This window comes from Procambarus clarkii, chromosome 71 (assembly GCF_040958095.1).
Source record: "Procambarus clarkii isolate CNS0578487 chromosome 71, FALCON_Pclarkii_2.0, whole genome shotgun sequence".
NCBI lineage: Eukaryota > Metazoa > Arthropoda > Malacostraca > Decapoda > Cambaridae > Procambarus > Procambarus clarkii.
Genome location: NC_091220.1, coordinates 16,923,397 through 16,943,959, shown reverse-complemented (window position 1 = coordinate 16,943,959; position 20,563 = coordinate 16,923,397). Strand labels below are relative to the sequence as shown.

The 20,563-nt window shown below is 37.4% G+C and overlaps 1 protein-coding gene across 7 annotated transcripts in view; it reads left to right on the top strand.

Moving 5' to 3' along the window:
• The window catches only part of Mkk4 (MAP kinase kinase 4), a 28,380-nt gene that overhangs the window by 5,009 nt on the left and 2,808 nt on the right, over positions 1-20,563 (top strand). For 2 of the 7 annotated variants that reach the window (XM_069312123.1, XM_045726164.2), the window contains exons 2-11: positions 2,910-3,018; positions 5,928-6,356; positions 11,126-11,158; positions 14,069-14,138; positions 14,443-14,556; positions 15,747-15,866; positions 17,508-17,627; positions 18,056-18,235; positions 19,053-19,279; positions 20,125-20,342. In XM_069312123.1, the coding sequence (XP_069168224.1) occupies positions 3,017-3,018; positions 5,928-6,356; positions 11,126-11,158; positions 14,069-14,138; positions 14,443-14,556; positions 15,747-15,866; positions 17,508-17,627; positions 18,056-18,235; positions 19,053-19,279; positions 20,125-20,296 (1,467 nt within the window). In that variant the 5' untranslated portion in view covers positions 2,910-3,016 and the 3' untranslated portion in view covers positions 20,297-20,342. Of the gene's footprint in view, positions 1-2,352; positions 2,495-2,909; positions 3,019-5,927; positions 6,357-11,125; positions 11,159-14,068; positions 14,139-14,442; positions 14,557-15,746; positions 15,867-17,507; positions 17,628-18,055; positions 18,236-19,052; positions 19,280-20,124; positions 20,343-20,563 lie in introns of those variants that run through there. The other 5 variants (XM_069312122.1, XM_069312125.1, XM_069312124.1 and 2 more) reach the window with 5 other exon arrangements.

Genomic DNA, 20,563 nt, shown 5'->3' with positions numbered 1-20,563 from the left:
TCCCTTTTTCAAAATTTCTTTCTGCCTCTCTCCTTACTGCTGTATAATTGTTTCTCGCATCTTTGTATCGCTGGTATGTTTGGGGGTTTGGCCTCTTCCTATACTGATTCCATTTTTGTGTCTTTTGGTCTCTTGCCCTCTCACAATTTCTGTCGAACCAATCCTGTTTTCTGGTCCTGCATCTCTGTTTTGGTATGAATGTTTGTGTGCCTTCCTCGTATAGTTTTAAAAATTTGGCATACATTTCATTTACTTCCCTGCCTAGCAACAATTCTGTCCAATTACACTCATTAAAAAAATTTCGAAGTTCCCCATAGTTGCCTCTCTTTAAATCGAGTTTATCAACTGTTTCAATGTCCCCATTTTCTTCTAGATGATATCTTAAAGCATATTTAATGTCTAACAGGACGTGATCACTCTTTCCCAAGGGAGGAAGGTACTGGATGTCAAAAATCTCTTCTTCTTTCCTGGTGAATACTAGATCCAGTACTGACGGTATATCTCCTTCCCTCATTCTTGTGGCTTGCTTTATGTGTTGATACAAGAATGTCTCCAGAATGAGGTTCACAAATCTGCGTGTGTGTGTGTGGCAGGGCCCCCGGAGTGTGTGTGTGTGGCAGGGCCCCCGGAGTGTGTGTGTGTGGCAGGGCCCCCGGAGTGTGTGTGTGTGGCAGGGCCCCCGGAGTGTGTGTGTGTGGCAGGGCCCCCGGAGTGTGTGTGTGTGTGTGTGGCAGGGCCCCTGGAGTGTGTGTGTGTGTGTAATTACCTAAGTGTAATTACCTAAGTGTAGTTACAGGATGAGAGCTACGCTCGTGGTGTCCCGTCTTCCCAGCACTCTTTGTCATATAACGCTTTGAAACTACTGACGGTCTTGGCCTCCACCACCTTCTCACTTAACTTGTTCCAACCGTCTACCACTCTATTTGCGAAGGTGAATTTTCTTATATTTCTTCGGCATCTGTGTTTAGCTAGTTTAAATCTATGACCTCTTGTTCTTGAAATTCCAGGTCTCAGGAAGTCTTCCCTGTCGATTTTATCAGTTCCTGTAACTATTTTGTACGTAGTGATCATATCACCTCTTTTTCTTCTGTCTTCTAGTTTTGGCATATTTAATGCTTCTAACCTCTCCTCGTAGCTCTTGCCCTTCAGTTCTGGGAGCCACTTAGTAGCATGTCTTTGCACCTTTTCCAGTTTGTTGATGTGCTTCTTAAGATATGGGCACCACACAACAGCTGCATATTCTGTGTGTGTGGCAGGGCCCCCGGAGTGTGTGTGTGTGTGGCAGGGCCCCCGGAGTGTGTGTGTGTGTGGCAGGGCCCCCGGAGTGTGTGCGTGTGGGGCAGGGCCCCCGGAGTGTGTGCGTGTGGGGCAGGGCCCCCGGAGTGTGTGCGTGTGGGGCAGGGCCCCCGGAGTGTGTGTACTCGCCTAGTTATGCTTATGGGGTTTAGTTTCGACTCTTTGGTCCTGCCTCTCGACTGTCAATTGACCATTGTGTGACATTTTAGGAGTGCGTCATCTTCTGTTAATTTTGGACTGTCACGGGTGGGAACACATCTTAGAAAATAGGTAAGCCTGGGCAAAGCCAGGCACCTTGTGAAGAGGTACAAAGCATCATGGGCATCCAGAGCCCCTATTTTTCCCTCCATCCTCCTCAGGTCGTTCAGCTTTTCTTCAAGGATTATCTCAATGGCACTCGAGCTCAGAAGTGTCCCTAGCAGCACACTGTTGGTGGGAACGATCACTGGGGCTCCTGGCAACATGATTCTTACTGTATCTATGATTTGTTGGCTGGATGAGAGGATTTTGCACTTTGATGGATTTAGGGCGAGTCCTAAATCCTCTTCCTTAGATTTCATCAGCTGTAGATTCCCTAGCAGGGACTCCTGTGTTCCTGCCAGGGTGCCATCGTCCAGGAACCAGATACTTGAATTCGCTGGTCAACCTGCTTGTGACCTCTTTAGCAGCCATGCAGAAAAGGAAAGGGGCAAGTGGGTCTCCCTGCTGGACACCTGCAGAAATCACTTCATGGTGAACTTTGGTTGTTTCTGAATCAACAGTGTCGATTCCCTACTATATCCTGCTGAAACAAAGGGGAGTAGACAAGGAAAACTTGTTCGCACTGCCTCCAGTACTGAATCTTTTTTTTTTTTACCTGGTTGAAAACATATTTAAAGTCTAGTTTAATTAATGCATTATTTTTTGGGAGGAACTTAATATAGGCTCGTGCTGCATGAGATGCTGCTTCACAGCCTTGGGGGACACCAAAACCTAGTTGATGGGGGTCGAAGCATTGTTGCAGCTTCCTTGCAGATGTTTCTGACAGCTGCCCTTGCAATGAGGTGCTGAAGTGTGTTACTCAGTGTCAAAATGTTGCAACGTTGTGTCAAAATTTCAAAGCAATCGGTGAAGAACTTTCGGAGATTACAGCGTGTGTTGCTCTTACGTCCAACAGATGACCCTGTTTTTCAAAAAAAGCATGTTTTTCCTGTCACAGGTGAGGCATGTATATAGTAGATATATAAAAAGATGCACCTATTCGAATGCAACATTGTGTCAAAATGACAATTGAGAATGCTGGGTTTGAATCCTGGCCGGGACAGAAATGGTTGAGCACATTTCCTATCACCTAATGTTCACCTAGCAGTAAGTAGGTGCTTATGAGTTGAGTCAGCTTGTTGTGGGGTTGCATCTTAGGAGGGGGGGTCAGTAGTTCAACTTTGGGGAAGACCTCAATATAAGCCTAGCATGATATATACAACGGCTGCCTGTCCCCTGACACAATGAATTAATTATAAATGAATGTTTGTAAGTGTAGAAATTCATTACACTTCAAATCTTCTGAATTAGTTGTGTTATGTATTCCTATTGGATATAATAAGTTTGTCTGACAAGGCTTCAACTCTCCACAGGACGTCGAAGTAACCTCCGCTTGGCGTTCCCGGGTCAGGGAAGGCCGAATAATGACCGTCCACAAAATAATTTGGAATTCCCTGCTTCAGGTTACCCGACAACACAAATGTAAGCTTTATGCCAGCCTTGTTTATATGGTATCTGCACACCTGGCACCAGGAGTTCAGTAGGCTAGTGTTAGCCACTAATAGGTTACCAAAAACAGAAAGTCCTCCCTCCCCCAAGTAAAGCATTTGTCTAGGAGAAAATAACCGTACTGTATTACTGTATGCCCTTCGTAACAAAAGATAACATGTTGAGTTACTGTATATAGTACTCCCTTGGTATTTGGACATGTAATTGTGAGAGTAAAACATTAATGAGTTGAGAAACAAAGGTATTGATTGTTTTCTGGGAGATCACCTCGCTAGCTTTCAGTAATTTATGTGCTATTACTGTATTTGCAAGTCTTACGAAGTGCATGAGACCTCCAAGACCCATTCTGAGCTACAGCGAGCCAGGACCAGACTCTGGCTCAAAGAAAACTCTCCAGAATTTTTGGTGAACCACAAAAAAAAAAAATCCACTGCTTGAAGTAATCAATAAAATACAAGGCAAACAAGGCTAACAATTGTTGCCATGGACTCTATCTTTGATGTGCCCAACCATCAGATGATGGCCCAGGCCTTCCCTGGAGTTCTGGCCAGCTTCACTTTCAGGACAGATGGATGAAGGGGGAGGTCTTTTCTTTATTCCCCTGTGATTTTCCATTACGGCCATTGTCGGTTTCCTTTCTTGTCCCTCTTGAGACCTTTCTGTCGTTTGCTGTTCCATTTTGCTGCATTTCAGTGTTGCTTTATTTGTGGGTTTCTTCCTTGTCTTCATTTTTTCCTCATCTGCTGGCTAAGGTCTTGGTTCTTCCCAGCAGGTCTGGATCGGGTTCTTGGTTGCCTGATGGTGTTAGGGGGGATATTTTACATTTAAACTGCAGTAATTTATAGTAGGCTTCCCACACAAAATAAAATTGATGTTTCTTCAAATATAGGAGGGAATTCAAATTACACAACTGTTTTGAATTGAGAGGACTCAAACCCTTTAGTTATATGCAGACATCGCATAAGTTTTTTTTAAACACATGAAGTGTGACAAATATAACATATACCTTTATCAGTCGCCGGTTAATGTACCTTGCTAAACACCACAAAAGTGAAGTTAGGGTTTCACTGAGCAGCTGAAAACAAGTACCGGCCCCCCTCCTTTAACCAGAAGCAGCTCTTGTCTGTGTGACACAAGGCAGATGCCACCCACCCTCTGCCCTGTGCCATTCACCCACATTATACACATTGTATATAATATTGCCTCATTAGGGAAGGGATCCCTTTCTATTGGAAAGGGATTCAAATGCAGGTAAAATAAACTGTTGACAAATAATGCAGCACACTTGATGGCTTATTACTTTCTGCAGTTGTATCACAACTTGTTGGCTTGTTAGCTTCTGCAGTTGTATCACAACTTGTTGGCTTGTTAGCTTCTGCAGTTGTATCATAACTTGTTGGCTTGTTAGCTTCTGCAGTTGTATCATAACTTGATGTGCTAGTTTCCTCCGTTGTACCACAATTTGTTGGCTTATTAGTTTCCTCAGTTGTATCACAATTTGATGGCTTGTTAACTTCCTCTGCTGTATCACAGCCTGATAGCTTCCTCTGTTGTATCACAACTTTGTGTTTTCTAGAGTACTGTATACTCATCACATTGAGTTAATAATTTCTCGTGTATACGTCATTGTGTAGTGTTGATGGTAAGTTAAAATGGCTTTATGACATCAAATAAGTAGAACCTTTGAACATATTCCTGTGTTTTACAGTTTTTCCGCAGTCATTGTAATGCTTAAGGATTAAAAGACAACACTGGCTGGTATGTTTTAAAAATAAATGAAAACATACACAGCTAATTGATGGAAGATGCAGAAGATCAGAGATGTTGAGGGTAGAGGTTCAATTATAAATTAATTTGAGAACATGTTGGTTTTTGTGAATTAAAAAAGTCCTGTTGAAATTTATTTATGAATCTTGGACATTAAACCTGTGTGAACATGTGTTAATTGTAATGATTACCTTATCACATGGTGCTAAGAGACAGAGTAATGTTGTTATCTGTTTATTCATGTGTCTTTGCAAACATAACTGTTTCACATCCCTCTATTAAATTAACCCTAAAATGGCTGGATTTATTTTTGACTTGTATATGATGCAAATACAGTAGTGGTCTAGTGGCAAAAAGACAATAATTTGAGGAATATGTTATGTTTAAAGCTGTGGAAGCCTTGCCAATCAATCCAACATGCTGCCCCTGAGCTTACAAGTCTTATTGTATATAACCATGTTATATAGAAATCAAAGTACCCATTTACATTTGTCTTAATTCTTCATTATTGTAGTTTACTATAACATGGCATAAATCGGATAATTTAGACTGACACGTGGCATAGACTGAGGTGTCCATGAGTATGTTCTATGCTCTCCATCCACGGTGGTCCTACAGTGGCTGGTAGTAGGTCCGAGGATCAGCCTTTCCTTAAAGGACCTTGTGGTTTCAATGTACTATATATCATTTATTAGAAATAGCTTGGACTGAGGCATTTCAAATTGGGATTTTAAATAGTTAATTACAAATACCTGTATATAATTGGCAACTGATTTTGCCCCAAATAAATTACAGTACAATTTTAACTGCAAATACTATAGTTGCACTGCAGTGCTAGCCAGTACTTATGAATATAATTCGTGTATAATAAAGTGCCACCGAGACACAAGTTTCATGGTTGATATAAAAATAATTCATTGATTTGGTTGGCCAAATATTGGAGATCATTAATTTGCAACTTACGATGTACTGCGAGCTTTAATAATATAATTTTCTAATCCTGCCCATAAGCTCTCATGACAAAATTTAAAGTGTATGAATTGCAAAAAATTGCCTTTAAGTAGTTTTTCTAGATGTATAATAGTTATTACTCAAAACTTTTGACAATATTTAAGGCCACCACCACCACCACCTCCACCACCACCACCACCGCCATCTCCTCCACTTCTGCCCAGAGTCACTGTCAACAGTGCAACCAACAGGCAAGTGGCAATATGTTGCATCCCATCTTCTAGTAGTCCTACAGCTTCTACAGCATCGACTAGTTTGGTCAGCATTGCTCCCGTAGCCACCTCCAGGGTTGCGCCTACCATCGCCATCACGGCCACTGCCAATTCTCGCCCTCCAGTCACACTCAGTCTTCCCCCGGCAAGCCCACCAAATCTACGGGATAGCAAAAAGAAGCACTTGGTGTTACATCTGCCTCCACCTCACAACCACCACCACCACCATCACCACAACAACCATAACCACCACGGCCATCATAGTCAGCATCACCGCCACATGTTCCACCATGATGCCCTTAGGGACCGCAGTCACAAGAGGTGAAGAATTCCATTGGGATTCTGTGAATGAGGTTTTTGCTGGTGTTAATAAACTAGCTTCACTTTCTTTGAAAACTTACATCATGGACCTTTTCTTGTTTTTGCTGAATAGTGGTGTAGGTTAACTAACAATGGGTGTGTATTTGAAAATATTTTGGTTGGAGCTTATGGTTAGCAAATGTATTGAAGAAATGACAGTTATGTTGCTCATTAATACATGACTAGAAGCTCTGGACCAAAGTTTTGTGTGAACTAATACTGTACTTTTTAAAGTTTTTATATGATACTAAACTTGATTAATTTGTGGATGTTGGGCTATTGTGTAATGTACCATATCAGCACCTACATGATGATATCTATACCGTATCATGAAGATAAATGGTCTCTTATATTTACCACTAAAAAGCTTTACTCTCCTCATATGACATTAAACAAATATTAATCAAAGGTACTGTATTTGTATAAATTAAGCATTGTTTATATTTGTGCTCTGTCTGCCTTACATTTAACTTAACACTAGTTTGGCCATTTCTTGATGATAGGTTTCTTTTTTACCCCTTTGATGAAATGGCATATTTGGTTTTGATCTGAGCTGAGTAATGATTGGCATTTTATCCAAACAGGGTTATAATTGGATCTTGAGCCAAGATGAGTTATAATTGGATCTTGAGCCAAGTAGGGTTTTATCTGAAGGTTATATTTGCATTTTTATTTGAACTGAGTTATAATTGGGCTTTGATCTGAGCAGGATTATACTGGTACCCATATTTATGTTTTGGTTTGAACAAGGTTTTAATTGAGCTTTGAGTTACGTGATTTACCTGAGGACTAACCCTACTGGCCTTGATGAGGACAGGAAGCTGGCAGCTTGTCAAAGGACCCCCATTTGCCTTGATGATCTTTTCCAGGTACTGTATATATTGAAGTTCAGCACAGTTTTGGCATATACGGCTTCTACGGTTAGGCGGTTCCATGGGTTAATAACCCTGTGGGTGAATAAGCATTTCCTGTTCTCAGTTCTACATTGTGGTTTGTTGAGCTTGAAACCGTTGCTCCTTGTTTGTGTTACATCTGACCTTCTGAAGAAAATATCAGGATCAACATCCTCCAACTTGTTCAGTATTTTAAAAGTTTCAATGAGATCCGCCTTGTCATGCCTGGTTTGCAGTGTTAGCCCTGTGGCCTTCAAGCGTTCCTAATACGAGAGATGACTTGGCTCTGGAATGACTTTTGTTGCCCGGTGTTGCACCTTATCCAGAACAGCTACGTTATTCTGAATATGAGGCCTTCATGGTTGGATACAGTAATCCAAATGGGGGCGCACCAGAGATTTATACAATTGAACCATTACCTTCTTTTCCTTATAGTCAAAAGTATACTTGATTATCCCCAGAGTTTGGTTAGCTTTTCAGACTGCTGCACCCACCTGTTGTGTAACTTTTAATGAGTGGGGGATCTAGACTCCAAGGTACTTTTCTTCATCAATCTGCTGTAATGTGATGCTATTAATTTGGTAGTTGTGGCATGGGTTGTTATGCCCCACATTTGGGATTACAGAACATACAGATTGACTGCTCATGAGTAGTGACAATAAAAACTGATAACTTGAAGAAATTCAAACATTTACAACACGAGTTTTGGCTTCATACTCGTGGGGTCCACGATTCGGTCTCTTAGAGCCCAGGTGAATGGACTGTTTATTTCCATGGAAGTGTGGATGACAATTTTTATGTGAGTAGGTATATTGGTATATAATAATTTTTGGTATAATTAATACTCTGCTATGAGCAGTACTTCATTAAAATACTGTATAGGTAAAGTAATACAATATTAACTAGAAATGTTTTTACAATAAGTTTTAGATGTTATATATCTAGTGGAAAAGCTAGCATAGAATACTTAACTATAAGGTTGCAGATGGTGTTGGTGGTGAGAGTCATGAGGGTGGTTATGGTGGTGGTGGTGAGTGAGAGAAGTGTTCTCCTGGTTTATTAAAACCTTGAATATGTTTTAGATTCCTGTGTTTATGACAGGCTTTCATATTCGCTCTAACTTAGATTGTGTTAGTAAATACTTTGTTGACCAAACCACACACTACAAAGTGAAGGGACGACGACGTTTCGGTCCGTCCTGGATCATTCTCTGACTTGAGAATGGTCCAGGACGGACCAAAACGTCGTCATCCCTTCACTTTCTAGTATGTGGTGAGGTCAACATATTTCAGCCACGTTATTGTGACTCCTCGTCTGCTTAGTAAATACTTATTGCTTATATTCTTGGACTCATTTTTTTATTAACTATTCTTCACATTCAGAATACAGTATTAATACTGGCTGTATAATACAGTATTGTTTGTTTCAGAGTTACTCAGAAGTGATAATTCTTATAAATATTCTCGATTGTTAAATTTGGGTTTGAGTAAAATTACAAAATCATCAAAGATTGTCTTTTCAAGAGTGAATTAGTTTGTGTGTTTTGAGGTGCTGCAGGAGCATAAATGATCCCCCACAACACAACAATTATACACAAAATTAATCTGGTGATTGCTCGCTTCCTAGTAAATTTGTATCACAACTTGAACTGTATTGGGTAATACTGTATTGTTTGTTCAGAACTGACTTTTATCCTTTATTTTTTATCAACTTACTAAAAAAAACTTGATGTGACCGATAGTTTGTTAAACGTATGTGATGTACACCTACTTGCCACCTTGCTCTGTGCAAGCACTGATGATTTGTAAACAGAAGAGTAGTAGTAATGAAAGTGCTAAACCTGATAAGAATTTGCTCGACAGCACTCGATCAGTTCTGCTCATTTTGTGAAAGTTTAGATTCATACAGGTATTTATGGTTTTAACTCTTCTATTATTTGTGGTTTACAAGGCTAATATGTAACTCTGAACATTGAAAAAATAAATAATTAAATACTGTCGTACGTACTGTACATATTAATACGTACGTATGTTTTGGTACGGAGAGAGTTGAAGTTCAGTTTTGAATAGTATTGATATGAGGTGGTGTTACTTGCTCTGGTTTAATAAGGTTAGTTCCACATGCTTATCTTGTAATTACCTAATTGTAGTTGCCAGGATGAGAGCTACATTAGTGGTGTCCTGCTTTGCCAGCACTTTTGTCATATAATATTTGAAACTACTGATTGTTTTGGCCTCCACCACCTTCTCATTCAACTTGTTCCAACCGTCTACCACTGTTTGCAAAATAGAATTTTCTAATATTTTTTCGGCACCTTTGTTTCCTTAACTTGAATCTGTGTCCTCTTGTTCTTGAAGTTGCTGGTTTCGGGAATTCTTCTTTGTCAATTTGGTCGATTGCTGCTATTATATTTATATTTTTATTAGTGTGTGTGCTTGCAGACATGCATGCATGCACATCTTGCATAATATTATGAAGCAGTTCTTTCTTCTGGTCATTTACATGAGAAAGATTGAATGCTAGACTTGTTCATCCCTCAAGCTGTCAACATTAATTGCAACAAATTTGGCATCTCACTTGTAGTAGTTTCCTTTGTAGAAATTAAAACCTGTCATCTAAAAATGATAGTACATATTTTGGGTGCAAGAGTCTATGTATTGAACATTCCATCCATAGTAGCCATAAGTTCTATCTGCAGGATGGCTTAGGAAGCAAAGAGGCAGTGTTTAACTACAGTAATTCCAACAGTTCTTGTCTGATAGTTGTGGGATGTGTACATATTAAGGCTCTTTTTTTTTTTTTTTTTTTTAATTAAGAATAAATTACCAAACCTAATTTGGTTTATATATATGAATACATAATAGCATGCACTGGAAAATTTTCCCGTGCCATTATCTTGCATAGTTTAGTATATAATATAGTATTTAAATATTAGGAAATAAAGGAATTCTGATTACCTGTTAAGATTGGTCTGGCTAGCAATATTTGGGTCCGATCGGTCAAACTGCAAATCTATTTTCATTTGACATCAATATTAATGGTGGATGAGATCATCAATATCAATGATGGCGGATGAGACATGATGCACCTCAGGAAGTAGAGAGTATTACACGCCAGATGAACGCAAGCAAGAGTATTGTTAACTGTCTACATCACTATCTTTGCACACAGGTGACTAACAAAGGGAAGTATACTGTTAGATGTATGCACCAATATATTTACACACTTCAAAGGAGCAAAGGACTGTACCATATTGGTAACTGCACTGCCACCATTTCTTATTACTCTTAAAATTTCTTGCTCCACTTGGGACACTTCTATCCTTCCTCCTAATATTTCCACCAAAATCTTTTCTTTGCAGACGACAAGTTAATTTTATTGTTTTGTGCATGCTTGAATTACCGAGTGTAATTAGTAACCTGTTTTGAAGACTAAATATTGTGTGTTTGTGGGCTTGAAGATTCATTACAGAGCAAGATCTGTTGAGGTTATATGTACTAACCCGCACTCAGTCTCCATTGTAATGCACTTTGTTTACTTTTTCAGCCATGACTATACTAAAACTAATTCAGATAACTCAGTGGTACATGTACAGTACAGTACATTGTATGTATTTATAAACATCCATGTTTGTAAGTGCATATATCCTGTATGTATGTATGTGTATTCTTATATATGCTTATATATAAATATATATAAATATATATAAATATATATAAATATATATAAATATATACAAATATATATAAATATAATAATTTATTGGTGATCTTATTGGACTCACTAACTGGGAACTAAGAGCTATAACCTACATTTCTCTGCTTTTCTCTTTCCAAGTGTTAAGAGCATCGCATCGGTACCTCCACCAAGGTGAGTGGGAAACACGAGACCAAGTAATCTCTGTCCTGCTTGCATGCCTCTTCTCACACACTTTATCTAATCCTCCATTTTGCAGCCTCATATTATTTCACATTACAGTATGTTTAGGCTGATAATTTGCTTAGTTTGTCATTCATTTAGCAATCTTTGACTTTATATTTGATTAATTATCTCTAAACATTTTCCTAACTCAAGTTGTTTTGCAGTCATGATACATGTACTATCATGATGGTAAAATCTAATGTAGCAAGTGCTTCGTTATGTAGTCAGGTATAGGTATGTTATTTTGTTTAACAAACCCCCCTCTAAGTATGTGGTGTTAGTCATGGTGCTGTTATATATATACCCTGTATGTATATTATATAATATATAGTGTATATATATTATATATATACATATAAAATGTATATGTAAAATATGGAGTAGTTGTTTTTCCAGGAAAACAAGCATTCCACTTTAAGAAGTTTTGGAAAGGCAATATTTTAAAATTTAACATTTTGTCATTTATCATAGTAAATGATGCAGTAAAGTACAGTAGCAAGTTAATATACATATCTCGAGACTTGCAGTGTTACAGGTAAATATTTTGTACATTTCTTCAAGATGTAGGCATTTGGTTTTATTCACCACCATTGTCTTTCATCTCATCGTATTATTTTGGATTATCCGTAGGTTTTGTGTATTCTCATTAGCTTCGTGGTTTGTTTGTGATGAATACAAGTCCTGTGACACTTGCTTCTGTGCCTTAGTTTCCTTGGTTGTCTTAAATTTGTATTTATTTTCTCAAAATGGAAGTGTAATTTAAGCATATTCACATTTTTACAACATAGAATTTCAGGATTTCCAATATTACCTGATCTTTGTCATTGTTTATATTTTGTCTGCCTAATTAATAAATAACTGTGCAAAATGTTTGTTAAATATCATTGATGTACATACAGTGTATATGAAATTCCAGTTGTTGCCACCATTTATTTTTTTATTCCATGAATGTAAGTTTATCATCACATTTAATCAGTTCAGGAGACTGAATTTTGTCCATGAACGTTACATGTAAAGGTACTTTCCATGTGCTCTGGGCATCGCCAAGCAAAATTTCGGCAACATGCCTAACCTGGTTTGTATGTGACATTCGCTTATTGATGATTTAAGATGTCACTTCACATCCAGATTAATGGCTTGATTCTTGCTACTGTATTATCCATTTTCAGTACATACATAGTCAAAGGCAGTGTATTTAGAGGGGTTGGGCCTGGTAGCTAGTGGATAACTGATTTTCCTAGATATGTTGTCCAGGTTTATAGAATAGCAAATAGAACAAATTGAATGCAAGATCCCCGGTAGGCATAAGGACTCCTGTGACTAATGACCCCAAACTAACATAGCACATATCTCGGTTCACCCAAAAATTGGCATTTCATTACATTCAATGCTGGGTTTTTCTTCTATCTTATAGTTTTGGTATATTTAACACTTCTAGCCTCTCATCGTAGCTCCTGTTTTTCAGTTGCAGAAGCCATTTAGTAGGATGTCTCTGCACCTTTTCCAGCTTCTTGATATACTGCTTGAGGGATGGGCACCATATAATTGCTGCATAGTCCAATTTTGGCCTCACAAAAGTTGTGAACAATTTCTTTAGTATTTCATCATGTATGTATTTAAAAGCACTTGTGAAGTCAGACAGCAGAGCATATGCTTGTCCCACTGTGTTGTTTTTGTCATCATCAGGTGAAAGTTCACTCTCCAGAACCACCTCTAAATCTTTTTGTTGTCCGAGTTCTTTAAAGCCTTTTCCCGTAGTTTGTGGGTTATGTGTACTGTGTATTTATGTTCGCACATAGGTGAGATGTTATTCTTTGCCTCTTTGGAAGTCAGTTTTTTGATCAGCTCCTATTACAGTACAAATCAACCATATTCTTCAATATCAATGTTTTCATTAAATATAAACCCATATAGGCTATTTTATTAAAACTGTGACTAATAAAGAAATAAATGCAGTTTATTAATTTGAATTAAAAATACATAGAGTATTGTAGATAATGTCTCGAGAATGGTTTAATAGGGACATGGTGGAGACTAGGATGATGGTAGACAGGGTTGACCAATGTCTTGAATTGGTGCCCCTAACCTACTATAGTATGTTTTCTGGTCTCATCTTGCCACCAAAAACTAGGGCTAGCAGAGAATTTGTACATGATTGAGCAAACTGTAGCTCGAATTTTATGGGGTATGTGAACAAAACATCGGCAAATATGGTGTCCTTAACTGTAACATTTCATTGAACTTTGAGCACAGTATCCACACAAGAGAAATGGGAAACAATTAACAGAGTAGGTTAAAGTTTTGCCCGTTGACACGTTTATAAATTATCGTGTGTATAAATAAAGTATATTTGTATAGTATATATGTGCATGAATGTGTCGTATCTAATAGGCCAAGGTGCCTAATAAGCTGAGTTTTCCTGAAATTATATATTTTTAGATTTTATTTTTGTTATGGAATGATAAAACTTTCCATTATGTTATACTGTATATGATTTAAATAAAAAATTAATTTGGGTTAAAACTAAAATAGAAATTTGATCTAATCTAACATAACTAAGTAGTAATTCATGTTCTTATTATAATATAATAATATTAATCGGAATAAACCAAATTGAAAAGTAATATTTGAAAATAATGAAAATCACTCTGCCTGTTAGGCAAATCAGACCTTACATAGTTGGGCAAGTAGTGCAGTTCTGGATATTAGGTATGACACATAAATAAATTATATACTGTATATATATATATAATATATATATATATATATATATATATATATATATATATATATATATATATATATATATATATATATATATATATAATAATATATATATAATATATATATATATTTCAGGGACAAGATTACCCGGGGAATGTATCAAAGTATCCAGTCATCGGGGAAACTTAAGATCTCTCCTGAATTGGTAAGTTTGAAATAGTTTTCAGTCATTACATGTCTTAAATTTGTAAAATTGATGAAATACTCATGACTGAATATGTGGATGAATATTCAAATAATATTTATCTTAAGTCATCTATTTAATGTAGTTATATAATTCATACAGCTACAGGGTTTATGTAGTGTAGAGAAGAGCTGTAATGCTTCTGTCATGAGGGTTTACTCATCATGTTTCTGTTCATTGGCTACTTATGGAGCTGCATCCTCTACCATTATTAAAAATAATCACTTTTGTTCTAAGTTTTGCCGATCTTCATTTCTCACAACAGCAAGTAGAATTCACCGCTGATGATCTTCGTGACTTGGGTGAGATAGGCCGAGGGGGCTTTGGGACGGTAAACAAGATGGTCCACCGCAAGAGTAACACCATCATGGCTGTTAAGGTGATTTGATGTCATCTTACTTGTCTGACTAGTTGAAATTATCGATTTCCTCATCATTATTTATAATATATTGTAATGTAATCCTGAGCATCCTGAAAGAGGTACTTTTAAAAGTGAACAAAAGCTTGAGTAATGCATAATAATGACAACATTTAATTCCTTGACTTTACACGCAATTTACTGTACTTGACAAACCCTCATGCGTGAGAAAAATAAATATATTTCTTATGTACCAGTAACTTTGGCTGAGGGAGGAAATCTCATGATGATGTCATTGATTCATGAGCATTTATACAGTGAGTGCCCAGTGGAGATCACCCTGACCAGAGGCTTGGCAGCAGTTGCTGCATATATAATTATACTGATTTATTTATGTCACTGATCTGTTTTTCACTACTTTTTGCAGCTATGTTATGCACTAGTGTATAATTTGAGAAATGTATATAATAAAAGTACAGAGCATCGATAAACACAAATATGTTTCTGGCACTAATATATGCACAATATTATATTCTTCGAACAATAAAGCATACTCTTTTTGCTATTAATATGCTTTATTCACACATTATATATATAACTACATGTTTATAAATCGTTATGAAACACTAAGCAATTCTGGTGTGTGAGATAATCTCAACAAGTGATCCAAGCTTGTTATGATCAAAAGAGAACTTGAGAAGAACCTTCAAAGAATACCTGATCAACCAGGTTGTGACTCGTATATCAGGCTGCAAGCAACTGCAACGTTTGGCCTGTTTGATCAGACCAGCAACCAGGAGGCCTGGTCAGAGACCAGGCTGTGTGTATGTTGATCATCAGAATCATCAACAGGTAGGGTGGGAATATTCTTATGGGGTCCTTCAACAACTTAAGACCAATGGACGTTTTTGATTAATGTTGTCTTTGTTATTTAAAACTGTGTCTATTTATTTACCGTTAGTTCCTATAAGATTTCATAATGATTGTCTGAATTTATTACCCACCTGATTTTAGTTTCTTCTGCCAATTTACCAATGTTGGTCCTCCAACATCTAAGGCGATGGAGGGATATTACCCGAGTGGGAACAGCCAAGTGATCCTCTCTTAAAGTTACTTTCCATAAAATTTCAAGCTAAATTTGTATAACTTATGATGCACTTTTTATAATTGTGTAGTATTAGTTGGTTTTAATATAGTAAATGTGTCTGCAGAGAATACGTTCGACAGTGGACGAGAGAGAACAAAAACAGTTATTGATGGATCTAGAAGTGGTCATGAGAAGCAATGACTGTCCATGTATTGTACAATTTTATGGTGCCATATTTAAGGAGGTAAGGATTAGTACTGAAAGCTTTTGGGTTAAGGAGCGTTGAAGATCTAACAATACTGGTGTTATGTGCTATGTGCTCAAGTTCCAAGTAGTACTGTACTGTATGGTAGTAGTAGTAGTTTACACAGTGCAGCTTAAATGTAAACTGACTGGACATGTGTGGTACTAGATCACAGGTCCTGATCACTTTCACAGATGTTTAGGGGGTGCATTCTTCCTTAGTGTTTTAACATATGCAATTTGGGGCAGACAGTCAGGGAAAGGTTTTGCATAGTATTATTAATTACATGTGATAGAATACTATCACAATACCTTTAGTGTCCTTGAACGGTTTTAGGTATGTCCGGTAGAAGTAACTATTTTATTTTGTCATGTTATTTACTCCTTCCCTGAGGTTTTTGTTCACTGATTTTGAGAATACACATACCTTATTATGTTGACTAGAAACCCTAAATTAGAGCTAAGGAGAATGGTTGCTGTTGAAATTGAATATTGAACTGACATTGAGTTCCCTTAATAGAAAAGTTGTACTAGCCCTTGATAATCTGTAAAGGAAGTTCTCTAGAAATGTTTGTTAGATGTTTGCAATATCTGGTGGTTCTCATTGCTCAATATAGTTTTGATGATTTAGTCAGCTGGGACATTAATGATCAAACTTAGAATGTCTTAACATGACAATGATACCTTTGATCTGAGTAAAGTATTATGTGGGGGGGTATCCATAGATTGAGATACCCCCACATAGAACATAGAATGTATTAACATGACATGGATTCCTTTGATTTGAGTACAGTATTATGTGGGGGTATCCATAGATTAATATTGAGAGGTGGTTGAATGTTTAGGTGGCATGTATGAAGTGATGAGCTTGTTTAGGGTCAGTTTGAATGTTGGGTGGTAGCTGGGAAAATTTTGGGTCTCGGTGCATAGTTCACTTTGCCACATTTTACATTCACATAGATATAACACGGTGAGTACTCTAATTATTGGTGCTAAATGTGTTTGCTCAATTATCTCTAACCCTGCCTAAGACAGACAAGAATGTATGTGGGTTATCACTACAAGCACTACAATCACCTGTGGTTGAGTGCTCAGTAACTCACTACACTATATGATGTCTAACACATCTCTAACCCTGTCCATAGAGGATAGAAGAAAGTGTGTATATATGCTGATCACTATTGTAAATGAATGGCCATATCTATTATAGAAAATAAACTAAACAAAAAATAAACAGTGGATAATAGCTATTTCCAAGCTCTTTCAGAGTTTGTTGGATTGAGTTAGTCTAACTTTTGAGTAGTCACTAAGGATGGCAAGTAATTTGCATTTGTAATGTTCTTATTTATTTATAATGTTTGCAATGAAGCAATAATGGGTTAAATAACAATGTTGGTTTGGAAATGGCATTCTTGCAAAAGTACTAACATGCCCTTGCCCCTCTAATAAGCAGACTCTGAGCATATAGTTACAAGTCGCAGCTTTCTGCTGAGGAGTGAGTAAACTGCTGCTTTTAAAGTGCTGTTGTACTGTTCCTTCTACTGTAATATGGTCCTCAAGGTCTTGAAGAAAATAAGGTGTTCAATTATAATCTTAACATTGATGAGCTTGATTCAGAAAGTAATAAACCATTATCTTCCAGGGAGACTGTTGGATATGCATGGAACTGATGGATACATCATTGGATAAATTTTACAAATTTATTTATGAACGAATGCATGAGAGACTACCAGAAAACATGCTTGGGAAGATAACAGTTGCAGTAAGTGGCTTGTGATGATTTTAGAATAAGAGACAATACAATTAAGTGTTAAGGTTAAACATAACATACCGGTAGTGATTTATCTAAATAGCAGCACTGTACCTGTGCAGTATTATATGGCTGCTGCCACTTGGCTAGTAAGATGCCACATATATAAAAAGGATTAAAACAATAATGTTTTATATAACCTTGTTTCAAATAAATTTCAGTAAATATAAATTCCTGGAATTATAATTTAATACATGCAGGAAAAAAGAATGAAGGCTTGAAGTGATGCTGTTCATTGGGACTAGAATATATATTTCATATACTTTAAATACAGTACAATACTTCATTATAAATATGAGGATACATCGACATTTCAGATCTAACTCGATATATGACGATTATATTATCTTAGTTTTAATAATGATATTTTTGCCTTTCAGACACTAACGGCTCTGAATTACCTGAAGGAGAAATTGAAAATAATACACCGAGATGTAAAGCCTTCTAATATATTACTGGATAAGCGAGGCAACATAAAACTGTGTGATTTTGGCATATCTGGTCAACTGGTAGATTCCATTGCCAAAACCAGAGATGCTGGATGCAGGCCTTATATGGCGGTCAGTATAAGCTTCCCAAACACCAATATTACCATCATAATAGATCAATTAAGTGCACTTGTAGTGCAGAAACAATAGATACTACAATAACAAGCATGAGTGAATGTAGAAAATGAGAAACTACTAGCAGATTTCAAATTTAATAAATTCAAATTATTTCACACCGATTGAAAGATTAAATGAGGAGAGGGAGTAGCACTACTGTATATGCCAGAGAAAATGTAAGATGTAGTGTCGGACAGGGAATAAAAACTTGAACTATGTACAAAAACTATTTGGGTAGAATTAAATGAAAATAATGTTTGTCTAATAATGCATCAGAGCTGTATGTAGGCCACCGAACCTTAAAGAATACTTGTGTAGAAATATTTAGGTTTAATAATGTTTGTTGTAGCTGATTTTGTCTGTCTGTGTCCTACCCTCGGAATCGAACCTGTGACCCCTCAGTTGTGAGTTGACACTGAAGACTACTTAAGTTGTTTAGTATATATTTAAAAAAAAACCTTTGCTAATTAACATAATTAATTGCCTCCCAAGTCATGCAGTCTCAAATCCCACCATGCTCAATGCGATGTTTCGATCAATCATTTAAGCAGTTAGCATCTGTGCAGTGAATTGTCTGTGATGCCCAGAGGGCCACACACATGACAGGGTAAACCTGTGGTGGTCTTCCCAACCATATTGTTATAGGTGGGACCTGATGTAAGTGTAGTAATGATAGTAGTGGTGTCAGTGATATAGATAGAAGATAGGTGTAATGATATTCATAGCATAGGTATTATATCAATATATATATATTGATGCTCTTCCCTTCCAGCCAGAGCGCATAGACCCCGCCAGAGCTCGTGGTTATGATGTGCGCTCTGACGTTTGGTCGCTGGGCATTACTCTCATGGAGCTTGCCACTGGAAGTTTCCCATACCCTAAGTGGAACTCTGTATTTGAGCAGCTGACACAAGTGGTACAGGGAGAACCGCCTCGTCTTTCACCAAATGAAAATGGAAACATCTTTTCAGAGGAATTTGTGTGTTTTGTTAACACTTGGTAAGTAGGTACTATATAACAGACTTTCTTAATACATGGTATATAGGTCAAGCTGACTTAACATGTGATAAGTAAGTTTGCCCTTTTATTTTTATTACATGGGGATATTTCCATGTATTTTTCCATGATATTTAAGCTGCTCTTAATTCTAAGCTGCAGGGGGAGCTTTGGACCCATCCCATAACAGTATTCCTGTATTAAGTTCTCACTGCTGTTAATGGTGATGGATTGTTTAAAGAATACACAAGGAAACAGTAAATACTACAGTAGTACTATTTGGACTTAAGGCCATTGTTTACCTGGATCTTGAGAGATTTCTTCCTCTGGCTGTGGCCCATTGCTTTGACTTGTCACCAGTCAAGTGCTTACTTCACAGAGGTTGTGTGGGTGGAAGATACTTGTACCGTGCAACCCGGGTAACTAATTATTCCCTGATATCACCCAAGGAGGTGAAAGAAGAATTCCTTGTGGTATTGCTCAGTGAGAGTCCGTACATGTATGTATGTATCTTTTCAGTGATGCAGAGCAACTAGATTTGTAATTTATATGTGTATAATAGACAAGTTGTTGATTTACTGATATCGGTGTTGAAAGGTGATCCCATATTTTCTGTTACTGTAGTGCAAACAAGATGGTACTTAACAGGTGTCAGTTAAGTCATTCATTGACTGTGTTATAATACTACACATTAATAGGTCAAATGCTTTTAGATGAAAATATTAACTGCACTTTGTAATGGTTTTAGTAAATTTGTTATGAATTTGATGTAGTGAGGTTTATGGCTCTTTGAATGAGGGCAGGTATGGCGGGGTTTAATAACACCTTCCTTCTCTCGCCTTCAACAGCCTCATCAAGGACGAAAGTTCTCGCCCTAAGTACAAGCAGCTTCTCGAGCACCAGTTTGTTATACGCTCTAGAGCTGACCCTATGGATGTAGCGGAGTTTGTGTGTGGCATATTGGACAAGATGGCTAATAATGGACGAGTTATGTATACATACGACTCTTATAACTGCTGATGAAGCTCTCGTCATAGCACCTTTTGCCCTGCAGCTTTAGTTCTTGGTGAGTCATATGATACAAACTAAAGTAATAAATAAATTTCTGCACCAGTGCTATGTGTGATTTAGTAGATTTAATAGACTCCCCACCAGGCAACAAACAAAGAGAAAAGGAAAAACCCTGCAAAAGTATAGGAGATTATAAAATCTCCAGGAGGAATACCAGACACTTGGGCTGGACGGTAGAGCGACGGTTTCGCTTCATGAAGGTCGGCATTCAATCCT